The sequence below is a fragment of the Stegastes partitus genome, unplaced genomic scaffold (assembly GCF_000690725.1).
Source record: "Stegastes partitus isolate 25-593 unplaced genomic scaffold, Stegastes_partitus-1.0.2 Scaffold5, whole genome shotgun sequence".
Classification (NCBI taxonomy): Eukaryota; Metazoa; Chordata; class Actinopteri; family Pomacentridae; genus Stegastes; species Stegastes partitus.
The window spans coordinates 362161-371200 of record NW_007577736.1 but is presented as its reverse complement, the minus strand read 5'-3'; the positions used below and the strand labels follow the sequence as shown (position 1 = coordinate 371200).

At 40.7% G+C, this 9040-nt stretch overlaps 1 protein-coding gene across 2 annotated transcripts in view; it reads right to left on the bottom strand.

The window, feature by feature from the left end:
• Nucleotides 1-8824, bottom strand: part of padi2 (peptidyl arginine deiminase, type II) — a 13394-nt gene extending 4570 nt beyond the window's left edge. For both annotated transcript variants that reach the window (XR_520102.1, XM_008279502.1), the window contains exons 1-10: nucleotides 8565-8824; nucleotides 6572-6743; nucleotides 6052-6121; nucleotides 5703-5764; nucleotides 5183-5300; nucleotides 4577-4729; nucleotides 4154-4344; nucleotides 2633-2736; nucleotides 2127-2238; nucleotides 1271-1378 (exon numbers count right to left, since the gene is read on the bottom strand). Coding sequence is in view for 1 of the 2 variants with exons in the window: in XM_008279502.1 (XP_008277724.1) it covers nucleotides 1271-1378; nucleotides 2127-2238; nucleotides 2633-2736; nucleotides 4154-4344; nucleotides 4577-4729; nucleotides 5183-5300; nucleotides 5703-5764; nucleotides 6052-6121; nucleotides 6572-6743; nucleotides 8565-8656 (1182 nt within the window). In the remaining variant the exon portion in view is untranslated. The remainder of the gene's footprint in view (nucleotides 1-1270; nucleotides 1379-2126; nucleotides 2239-2632; nucleotides 2737-4153; nucleotides 4345-4576; nucleotides 4730-5182; nucleotides 5301-5702; nucleotides 5765-6051; nucleotides 6122-6571; nucleotides 6744-8564) is intronic.
• Nucleotides 8825-9040: the final 216 nt, after the last annotated feature.

The window sequence follows — 9040 nt, the reverse complement described above, 5'->3', positions numbered from 1 at the left end:
GTGCTGGCCCATGCCGGGTGGCTGCCTGGGGTGGCCTGGTCCTCCCGGGCTCTTGGTAGGCCTTCTGCCTGGAGTGTGGGGGTGGGGGTGGCTCTCGGGCTCATGTGGCCTCGGGCCACTGGGGCCTCTGCCCCGTGGCCGTGGCAAGCTCTGGCTGGGGCCTCTCTTTGCCGCCATCTGGGGGGATGTGTGTTCGCCTCAGTGGTGTGGTGGCTGAGATTCGTACTCCGGGATTGCTACTGATGGCCCAGGTCTTGGGGCTCTTCTGGTCTGCATGTGTCCTTCGCAGGGGCTCAGTTGTGCATGTATGGTTAGACTCATGTCTGAACACTCCTCACCCCACATATTCTGTAAAGTGGCACTACATTGACTAATACTGACTTTTGTTTGCTCTGTTATTTCTTCATTTATTTCTCCTGACATTTGTAGTTTGTTTCTGTTTTTTCTTTTGTGTTTCTTTTCCCTCTCTCATTTTTGTGTGCATATATAAATCTTATACTCTGGTAATTGTTGAGATTCAGGTTTTCTCAGCTTCCTCATCTCTTACAGGTGCTCTTGATGATTATCAGCTCTGTTTTCCTGCTAAAAGTCATCAGATCATTTCTGCTGAGTGTTTGTACAGGTGTAGCAGTTGGTAGATTGTGGTGTATTTGTTTTCTTCTACTTTCCTTTCACTCTCTCTCTCTCTCTCTCTCTCACTTCTTTAAACTACACTTTTCTTTTTCCTTCTTTCAGGTCCAGCAATACTACATTCAATTCAGTTATAATCAAGCATTCAAAATAATTTAAAGAAAATAGAATGATTACATAAATAAATAAATAAAAATCAGACTATCAAGAGGGGCATTATGTTCATGAAGCACCCCTTGGCAAAGTAAATCTGTTCAGCACAACACAGCAGCCAGATCATCATTCTGCTTGCTGTGATGCTGGAAAAAAAAAAAAAGATAATAGATAATAGATAATATCAATCAAACTGAAGTTAAGTGGATCTGACTCAGTAAAAATGACATGACAAAAATAGAGATAACTTAAGATGAATTGACATTGTCTCAGGTAGAGGATGGAAAAGAGGGTTTTCTGAAGGTTTGTGAAGATGGAGTTATCTGTTTTTGCAAATGAACTCTTCATATATTTAATTATATCTACTACGTTTCTCTAGCTTTAAAAAAAATCTGGTTCAAAAATCAAACAAAGAGATTGTCCCTCGCCAAAAGCATTTTGTATCTCTCAACATTGATGTCAAAAGAACTCTACGTCTGTATATTACCAGCAGCTCCTCGTATGGAAAATCCTGGAGAGCTCCATCTCTTGGAGAATCCAGAACAACAGGAAACCGTTGATGAGGTGAATCGATATAACCAAATTCCAGTTCATCCTGAAAATGGACAGGGTATTATATTTCTCCAGTGTTTCGGTACAACCTGTTAGATTTAGATCTAGAGGCACACTATTTTTCCCGTAGCTGCTCTTGTTGCATCATGTTTTCCTGTTAAATTGTCTCATATGCACTATTCCTGTTTGGTTTCACACTGTCAGATTATGAAATCTCTGTTACTGTAGTTGCAGTTTGAAAAAACCTCCCATGACTTGCCTAGTTGTGCACTGAATTTCCTAAGCACAACCTTCACACTCTCTAAAGTCTCTCATGTTTTACAATTTTGTTTAAAAACCTGTTAAAATGAATTCAAAAGCAGTTCAGCTGAAGGACACAGCTTTCACTTCCCACAATGGGCACAGATATGACCTGTTACAGTCACATTCATGGACATTTCAGTTTATAGCATCATAGATCTGACATTGTTGGGTAAGGTGAATGGCAAACTGTGTCTTTTGTACACTTTGTGATGTTTTTGGACAAACACTGGTGCTGGAATGTGTAAAAAAAAAAAAAAAAAACCTAAATTGCTTCACACAACTCTAAACACCATTGCATGTGTGAGATCATCTACTAATTCAGTGGCACACAGTTCAGACTTGTGCCATGTTAAAAATGATACAGAAATGTCACTATGTCCCACATGGTAAGATTACCATCACAGCTTCTATGGAAAAGTTGACTTGTTCAGATTCAGTCATATATTGAGTGCGTGTCTGAAAGGTGCTTTAGTTTTCAGTTTTCTTACCTGCATCCAGCGGTCTCCTCTGTTCATATTTTCATGGCAAATGTTCAGTTTGTACCCACTTGTCGCAACAAGGTTCCTCATTCCTTTCAGGAAAGGGTAGTTATCAGATGTACTGAGAAAGCAATCACAGACAGATAAGCAGTTTCAGTCAAGCATTTTAAAACTGTACAGAACATCAACATTATCCAAATTCTGTAGAAAAAACTAACAGATGAATGTTTGCTATAACAGTATTGTTACAGATAAATGGAAAGTCCTTTACATGGTCAACTTTGTTGCATATGGGTATGAAAGATACAACACTCAAGGATATAAAAGGAAAACTTACAGCAGGCAAGTGCACATTATCAATAGTCAACAGCAGTGACACAACTAAAAAGTCATTCACATGAGTAGTGTTCTTGGTGGTATGGTTTAAATTAGGGGAATGCGTGCGCAAGAGTGTAACATCCAGTAAACACATCTATTGCCACCATCGTCTTTATTATTCATCAGTCGGCTCTTACCTGCAGACAAACACCTCAAGAGGCTGGAGGGTGTTGGGTGTCATGATCCACGGCGCCACTCTGAACATCACTTTGTCTGTGAAAATAGGCGTCTCGGGGAGAACCTGTCGAAACATGAGAGAGGCCAGTGAGTGCTGCCAGCTGTACTCCTTTCCAAGTCTGTTTGTAATGTGGTGTGACCGCATAAAATTGAATTCACAAGTATTTTGACTCAAATAAAGTGTGTATCTAAAACTGAGCTAATGTTTGCTTCTAGTAAAGAATTCACAATAATCACATTTACAGAATGTATTATGTTCAGTCATGTTGTTGTTGTTGAGGTTCATTCTGAACTTTGGAAACTGTAGTGTGAAAAACTGAAGTAAAAGTCGATCTACTGGCTTTGTTTGGAGTTTTTAACCGGACTAATAAAGAAAGACTGAGGGCCGCCACTTTAGCTCACCTGGTTGAGCTGGTGACCCATGTACAGGGGCTATAGTCTCTGATGCAGCGGTCATGAGTTTGAATCCCTCTCGTGGCCCTTTGCTGCAACCCCTTTTCCCATTCTCCCCCCCACTTTCCTGTCTCTCTCTTTCAACTGTCCTATTGAATAAAGGCAAAAAGCCCCCCCCCCCAAAAAAAAAAGAAAGAAAGAAAGACTAAAAGTTGTGTTCACGCTGTTACGGCCCCTGGTGTTTGGGCCGTCTTGCTCCTGTGGTGGATGTTGTGCAGCCTCTGTATGGGGAGATAGCTTGTGAACTGATGACAACATGCTGCAGACCGTGCTCCAGATCCCACCTGGCAGACATCGGGGATGCCCTGGAGTTCCAAGACCTGCTCTCAGCCCTTGTTCTCCCTGCCTCCCATCACACTTGATTGGTCCACCACCCAGGTCCCTCCTCCAAGACCCCAGAAATCACCACACCTGGTTGTAAAACCTCAACCAAACTCTCAGTCAGGGATTTAGCGTGAACAGCTTGCCCTGCTGCCTCTTGTGTTATAGTGCTTTCTGTGTTCAACTGTAACTTCTATTGGCAGCTGCTGACTTTGTGTGGAAGCTGCTCGTGTCTTGGTGAAGACTGTGGCTTCAGTTAGCAGCTGTCCAACTCAGTTGAGAAGTTACTCGTGTCTTGTGGGGTTTTTTTGTAATGTGTGTTTTGAGGCACTAGCTTATTTAGTTTCTTTTGTTTGGTGTGGGTGTTGTTATTGTATTTAAATTTGTTTATATTTGGTTCATTGATTTTGGCAACGTCCACTCATTGTCTTTGTACTATCACTTTTTTTTTGTATTCATTTACATTAATGAGCAATTAACTGCTTTACCTCCAACAACAACAACTGTTTTTTAGTTCCATCCAGTTGACCCTAAAGGCCAGATCGTAACAAATGCACTAAAAAAATAAATAAAAGAAAATAAAAGAAGATTTTTAGTAAAACGATATTCTTCTTCTTTTCTAATTGTTAACATAACAAAAAAGGAACTAATGTCAGGAGATAATAATAAGAACAACACAACTGTGGGTGCCATGCGGCAGGCCTTACTTCCCTGATGGGCTCTAAAAGACTGAGGTTGATGCTGATGAGCCCATTAAAGTCTCTGTCAGGGAACCTGAGGCCCTCCACATAAAGGTTCAGTTCTCCTCTGCCTCCAAGGTAAGGCACTTCCTGGGAGAGGACTTCACTGCTCAGCACCAGAGGAAAGTCCTTCACAAAGGCATTGAAGAGTGTATATGCTGAAAAACAATAAAAACAAGATACAAATACTTAGATGCTTAATTTTATTTTATTTTTGGGGGGGGAGGACAAAAACAAAAAACAAAAGACAAAAAGATTTAAAGGTTAAAATTTAAAGGTTTAAAGATGACGCACTAAAATAAAAGAGTGTAAAGCCTTAACAAACCAGCTGAATTACATGCACATTACATCATGTGTTCTTGGGAATCCTCAGCCTTTGTCTGTACTCACACATGCTATTATTCACCACTCCTGGGGTTTTGGCTCTGAACACTCGGACACTCTCTGCGTCTCCTTGAGAGATGTGCATGGTGAGCTTGTAGCCCTCCGGGAGCTTGGCAGGGCCTTTGGTCCGCAGCACCATGACTGACATGTCCTTCAAATCTGCACATTCACAAACAGGTTCATGTAGTTGTGTTGGGGACACTACAGAGTTTAAATACCCACTAGTGTACACATGACATACATGCTTCTTGTTTTATACTAACTCTGAATCTAAATACTACTGTCAGTGTGTGCTGATGTTTGTGATCACTACACACATGCACACACAGTAATAAACACCTGATCAAATTTCAGGTCTACCGGTTTGTCCTGTCTACAAAGTCATTTGAGAAGCCTATTTTCTCAACCTGCCCTCTACACTCACGCAAGGTCTCAGTCACTATCAGACCATATCACCTTGAGCATCCACTGACTTTGCACAAGCAAATACTGTATGAGTGGCCTTTTAATGCTGACAACAGGTGTGAAAAAGCTTATGTCACAGAGATGAGACAGTTGGAGAAGAACAGAGGATTGATTGGTAAGCGAGATGCTGCACTGATGCAGTTTTACCAGACACTCTGGAGATGTAGTCCTGATCGTGGTCTAGTTTCTTCCGGTAGGTCCTCTCGGAGTCACAGTTGACCAAAAGGATGGCTCCATGCCCGTCAGGACCCCATTTCCAGGATCCCTAACAGATTTTTTTTTCTGTTTAGACTTCAGAGTCAAAAACGTGTATTTGATAACACATTTATATCTTCCCTCGGATAGAGAAAATATGGAGAAAAGAAAATTTAATGTAAGAACTTTATAGAAAGTAAAAGTTTCATGAACAAAACTAGACAAAACTTGTCTCTGACCACAGCCTGTGCAGGTTTATACAAAGAAATGTTCTATATACACAGTAAACAGCATTAAATAATGAGTATGCAGCACAAAGTGTGCTCTGTGCATAAACACGTATTCCAATTGCTACACTTGGCATTTTATTATTTATTGGAAAGTTTATAAAAAAAACTGAAAGCAGAAAAACTGTACTTCATTAGGCATCAGAATTTGCTCTGTCATCTAACGCTGGCACATGTGAGATCACCTTATCAGGGTTGTTGTGCTCCACAATGCCGTCTCTGTCAGCATCCACATCCAAAGAGATCTCTGTGTGACAAAGAAATCTTGTTCATCACAAAGGGTTTGTGTGTGGTCACACTGTTCCAAATAGAGCTCAGATCACAATGCATCGACTGTTTTATCATTTCTGCATCACAATCACCAGTTATTTGAATCAACTGTCAAACTATAGACCGTTGTGGTGAGAATACAGTTCACGTATGGATTTCGGTAAGATTTAAACACACCATTAATGTTAGAATAATACATATAGTGACAACCATTAATAGTCGTAAAATACATGTTGTTTGGGGGGTTCAGACAGTTTTACTCACCAACAGCTGTCAGATGCAGGACTGCTCTCCCTAACACCTCTGTCTTCTCCCCATAGTACTGGACAGACAGCTTGTAAAATTAAGGCACAAGTTATTAATGTACAGAAAAACAGCAGTATTTTATTCCTCTTGAAGTTAACATTTAAACAGCTATGAATGAAAACTTGACGATACGCTGCAAAGCTGAAAGAGTTCTTGATTTTTGTTTAATGTGAAGTTGATTCCTCTGGTTATTGAAACAGCAATAAATCAATTAAAATGAGCTAAAGGCACAATTGCTGAAGAGAAGGCTGGTTATAATTCTAGTAACAGTTTCTTGGAAATTGCCATACAGTTTTAGCAAAAACAATGACATTACTTCAACTGAAAAATAATACATCATGTTTTTGACACGAGCATTTCTTCGCAGAACCCTGAATCACCCTGCTGAGTGTGCATTTTACTTGAATAAATGACTCCTTTGATGAATCATTTTTGTAACTCTGGAAATACTAAATTCAGGAAATAAGACTTTGATTACCTTACTATCATTTTCATGTTGACTGGCATGTTTCATGCTGATGAGCAGCACTGAGTTGCCAGTGAGAGGGATGGGAGACAAGTGGGAGACCTCCTGAGTAGAGGGGCTGATCCTGTACTGAACATTGGATGTACACTTCACAGAGAAGAACCTGGAGCTCGGGGGGGCGGTCCTGAAAACCAGACAAGCAGCACATTTGGATGAATGTTAGGTGTATTTCACAGCACAAACATACTGCAATAAACACACAGTCCTTTTTCTAAGAGCTCATTATAAGAGTGAAAAAGGACACTGACGCATACAGTCAAGCCGCAACCTGATCATTTGAAATAAATGACACACCAAAGTAGCAGCTGTAGCCACGATGCAGTCAGTTGGTATTCCTTAGAAAACAGTAAATAGAAAACTAATCCATTTCTGATTGGCCTAATAAATGCCTTAAATTTAAAAATAAAAAAAAAGAATTTTAAAAAATGCTATTCCCCCATTTATTCCAAGTTTTTTTTTCTGATATGAGACCAAAGTGAGGACATGCCTATATTTTGGCCTGAGGTGCAACATACCTGATAATGATATATTGTAGTACCACTGTATTTCTGGGTTTTCAGTAATGTTAACCTTTTATTTGTTTCCAAGGCAACGCCCATCTGCGCATTTGTTGTGGCCCCCGTAATTACTCCTGTGAAGAGATGCCGTTCTAAAAGAACCTGGTAGAAGTGTTGGGGTTTTCCAGAGTTGTAGCGGACCACAACTCTATAATAAAACTGTAGATTTGTCCAAATGTTTTGTCTAGATTGCTGAAGACTCATATTAGCTTAGGCTAAGTTTCACATTGCATCTGCACACAAGCAGAGACTGAATTTTATCCCCCATCACTTACATTGCAATCACACAAAGGAATCACAGCCAACAATAAGTCTTTCTATGTACATAGTGAATACTGCTTTACGACAGATTCAGAAGAACCAAATATGTACTGTACTTCTTTCAGATTTGAAAACAGTCTCCCTCTACATGACAAGCCTTTCAAATGATATCAAACTTTTATTTTTGGGTATTCTAAGTACCCCTCAGGGCCCCCCAGGCTCCCGGCCGTGTGCCAGTTTTCCACTATATGGTATCGCAGCCTCGCTCTGTTGTGCTGTGTAGGCTGGGATTTGGCATACATTATTTTTTGGGAGAAACAAAATCTCTCCTGTTGACAGTAACAAAGGACTGATTCTCGCCCCACAATACAAAAAAGACTGCAAGCTCTGCCACCACCAGGATCTGCACACAAATCACATCCTGTAAGTTTACAATAGAATATTCTCACACTCCAGTTGTCAGTTTATTTGGCACAACCACTACAAACACAGTGTAACACGAGAATCCTTTATAAACCCTACTTTCATGAGGGGTCTGATGTTCAGTGTTTGTTGAAATTTTTGAAGAGAGATGTTGATTTGGTATGTGGACAGGAGGAATCGGGGATTGAACTGTTCACCCCACTAACAGCTGCTGTTTCTAGTATCTCCTCATAGTGATCTAGGAGCTTCAGCAACAAGTCACTTGACTTCATTTTTTTTTTTTAGTTCCTGAGGATGTCTTACCTGTTATCCAAGAGCTATTACTCAGCTATTAGTGATAGTGATATAAACAAGGCAGACAAAATATTAGAAGCACCTCTTAGTATAACATGCAACACTGTAAATGTGCTGCCAAACTGACTATAAAGTTGAAGCAACTAAACGATAAAAACTTCAGAATGGGAGATGGGGAATGGATTATTTTTAATTATTATTTTTTTTATTTCATCTATAGATCATATTTAAACGTTTCCCTTAGTGAGGACTTCATATCAAAATATCTAAATTATAAATAAGACAAGGGATATACACACTTGACTTTGAATAAACAAGTTGCGTAAATTCCCTGAAACAAAATGCGCATCAAACAATGCAGATGTTATTTAAGTGTGTGTGTAATTACAGATGCCTAGACAAGAGCCTACCTGCTCAGGTTGATATTTAGTTCCGATCCCACCACGCACAATACGCGTGTAGTTTTGCCATAATCTACTCGGAGAGTCCGGGAGTGAATCATGGCTGCAGTCCTCCGGACAGAGAGAGACGCTCCGACTGGTGCTGACACAAAAGAAGCGGCGCTAACGCTCCGATATCAGTAAATTGAGACGCAAACTGGCCCTTCTGCGGTTACTAAGCTGTGGTGGCTTGAGGGCGACAAGCGAATACAAAGGCGGCAGGTAGGTCGGCTGCTGAGAAGGTAAGCCTCTGTGCGGTGATTGGTCAGCCGTCGGCCAACCCTCCACATCATCCAGCCTGGTCCGTCTGTCCTTGTGTTTACTCATCCTCTGTCTGTCCTGCTCAGCTACAGCCAAAGTTCACATTCAGAGCAGCGATAGACCTATACTACCAAATGTAATCACTGCAGTGATTACATTTGGTGCTGCTACATGTAGCAATGCAG